General features: G+C 59.1%; 1 protein-coding gene across 2 annotated transcripts in view; it reads right to left on the bottom strand.

Annotated features, from left to right (window-relative positions):
• LOC113207619 (uncharacterized) overlaps positions 1 to 3,050 on the bottom strand; it is a 202,979-nt gene that overhangs the window by 29,002 nt on the left and 170,927 nt on the right. For both annotated transcript variants that reach the window (XM_026424250.2, XM_026424251.2), the window contains exon 6: positions 2,383 to 2,500. In XM_026424250.2, coding sequence (XP_026280035.2) covers positions 2,383 to 2,500 — 118 coding nt within the window. The remainder of the gene's footprint in view (positions 1 to 2,382; positions 2,501 to 3,050) is intronic.

Genomic DNA, 3,050 nt, shown 5'->3' with positions numbered 1-3,050 from the left:
TGTTGCTCAGAAGCAACAGCCCATATCTCGTTACCTATTTAACCTAGGTCGAACTTTTTGGTGTCAGTGGACTCAGATGATCCAAAACTATTAGGAATTGGCGAAAAATAATTTTTTCTATAAAGCACTCAGAAGGTGACCATAAAGGGTTAAGACTTCTGTCGACAAATTCACCCAGGAAAATGAAAAGCTGTCGCCCACCATAGCAACAGTTACTTCAGGGCCAGCAATTAATTCATGGTTGAGGCAACAACATTAAAATGGCCGTGAGCAGGAGGACTGAAATATGGTTCTGATAAAACTGTACGATTGTGAAATTTTGTAACCATATTTGTGGTTTGCTAGAGCTCGCCACTTGGGAGTTGCAATATAATCAGCCGGTGTGCGAAATGCTCGGTGACGGCGGGGCGGGGAGCAACATATGGCCCATGACGAAAAAACAGTGGAGGTATAAAACGGGGAGAAGGTGAGCAGGGGGGGGGGGCTGATGGGTGCGGGCTGACTTTGCATAAACCGATAGCGTGAAATGGGTCTCCCTGGCGGGGAGGAGGCGGAGGTGGGTGGGCAGGCAGGGCACGGCACAGGACCGGAAGACGCCGACTGCTGCTGCTGCTGGGCGGCTCCTCACAAAGAGCGAGCGAGAGACGGAGAGAGCGAGAGAGAGGGAGAGAGGAGCGGCGGGCGGGGCGGGCGCGTGCCGCCGAGAAATAGCCGTTCGACCCGCCGCCGCCGCGCGGCAGAAGGAGGTGCGCGCGCGCGCTGCTGGGCCGCCGCCGCCACAGAGCGTCCATTCCACTGTCTCGAAATTAAACTACGATAATCTTCGGCAATAATTTGAGATAATCATCACATCACCCTCCCCCCTCCCCAACCTCACCTTTGCCGCGCTCCACCAGAGTGGTAATAGTACTACTACTCCCCCTCCTACTCCTCCTCCTCCTCCTCCCCCTCACCCGAGGCGCTTCTCACGTTCATTACAGCGAGCGGGGCTCTTGCCCGGCCGGCCGCGGGGGCCGCCGGCCCGCCCAGCCCAGCCCAGCCCAGCCCAGCCGCCGTGCATGGCGGCTCAAATAGAGCGCCGTGACGTCACACACAGGACGTCGTCGCACGGGACACACACACACATGAGCGGGGTAATGTGCTCTTCACTTTAAAAATTAAAGCAGATAGAATAATGTCGCAAAGACAAAACCCATTCGGGGTTTGCTATGGCCCCGAAAGGAGAAAGAATGAGAGATAGAGGAAACGGATTGCGGGAGAAGAAATGGAACGAGGGTAAGTGTGTTGCACATCGGCGAGCAACACAGCACAAATCCAGCCATCCTTTCTTCTTCTTCCCATCCGCCCATCCATCCATCGATCTGGCAAAGAGCGGGCGGCGGCTTTGCTTTATCCCCACTCACCTTCGAGCCGCGCCGCCCGTCCGTCCGCCGCCCCGCCGCCCACGGCATGGGCACACGGGGCCGGGGCGCGCCGCGCCACCCACGCACGTAACAGCAAACTAAAGCTTTACCACCCAGAGCAACGACTCTGCCGGGGCTCTATCCTCGGCATCGCTCACTCACTCACTCACGCTCACGCGCGCGCACGCGCGCACACACACACACGCTCGCACGCGCGCGCTCGGTACGGCACCGAGAGCGTGCGCGCCGCGCCGAGGAGAAAGGCGCCTCACTTACTAAGCCGGTCGTGGCTAACAAGCTCTCAAGCACTCATTACGCGCTTCTCCGCCCCGCCCCGCCACGGCCCGCCACGGCAGACGAGCAAGCCCCGCCGAGCAAAAGAGGCTCCACGAAAATGCAGCCGACGCCGCAGCCGCCGCGGCGCTTCCAAACTCACAGCCCTATTACGTTACATCGTGGGGACCGCACCATTTTGACGAGTGCAAGTGAAACTTCAAGTTCCACAGTACTATGTACAGGGAAATATTTTTCTTCCTCATTTTTTTTCCACGACGTAAAGTAGTAAGTGAGTGAGTGAGTGCAGAGGAGCACAGGAGGGGCTTTCCCTGATCTGGCAACACCGGCCCGGGCAGCAGCAGTAGTTCCGACTGAGCGCGCGCGCGGCGTGGCCAGGCGCGGAGCGGGCAGCAGCGGCGGCGGCGGCGGTCGTGGCGGCGCTGCTGCGCTGCGCTGCGCGGGGGGGCGCGGGCGCGGCCGGCCGCCGAGGCCCCCGCCGATGCAGCCGGGCCGCAGCCCCGTGCAGCGGGTTGCAGCGCCCCCGGCAGGCAGGCGCTAGCCGAGCGGCGCGGCGCGGCGGCGCAGCACAGCGGCCTGAGAGCTGAGCGGCAGCGGGCCGAGCCAAGCGAGCGCCGCAGCGGCCCAACAGGAACAGAACGGCGGCAGATGCACCGCGCGTAAAAGCTGCGCAAGTCAGACTCACCTCAATGAGCGTGATGCATAGGATGAAGAGCGGGGGCGGGCAGCATGTGTACTGGTCGGCATATAGCTTGCGGTCGCGTTCCTCGGACAGGAACTCATCAGCAATGATCCGCACCATCCTGGAGAGAGAAAAAGAAAACAGGGTGTTATTATACCACTTTTTAAAACAAGACATATTTTTCTTTTGGTTATCATCATATCGGGCGACATCATCGTCCTCGTTCACACAGAGGCCGAGCGAGTGAGTGAAAATTGCGCCGAGCGTGTAGATCGTTAGCGACAATCTCTCTCTCTCTCTCTCTCTCTCTCTCTCTCTCTCTCTCTCTCTCTCTCTCTCTCTCTCTCGATGCAGCTTTGCAGTCGGCTGACCGCTGTTGCTGCAGCTCGGCCCGCCCAGCAGACTGTGTCCGCCCCCCCCCCCAACCTCTTTCCCTGACCGCAGTAATGATTCGATTCAGTCTCCCACACACGTCGCAGCGCGACATAAAAATTAAGAGGGAATTGGAGGGGGAGCAAAAGAATAAGAAACGAAACGAGGACCTGCGCGGATTCTGAGTCGTCGGCCCCCGCCACGCAACTGCATGCAATAAGCCCCCCCATTTGGTAAAACAAAAACTAAAGACATCTCGAGAGCGGCCCGACAGGTGCACGCGGGAGGGAGTGAGAGCG

The sequence above is a fragment of the Frankliniella occidentalis genome, unplaced genomic scaffold (assembly GCF_000697945.3).
Source record: "Frankliniella occidentalis isolate FOCC.00 unplaced genomic scaffold, Focc_3.1 Scaffold180, whole genome shotgun sequence".
NCBI classification, from domain to species: Eukaryota; Metazoa; Arthropoda; class Insecta; order Thysanoptera; family Thripidae; genus Frankliniella; species Frankliniella occidentalis.
The sequence above is the reverse complement of the archived record's forward strand: the minus strand, read 5'-3'. Positions and strand labels throughout refer to the sequence as shown.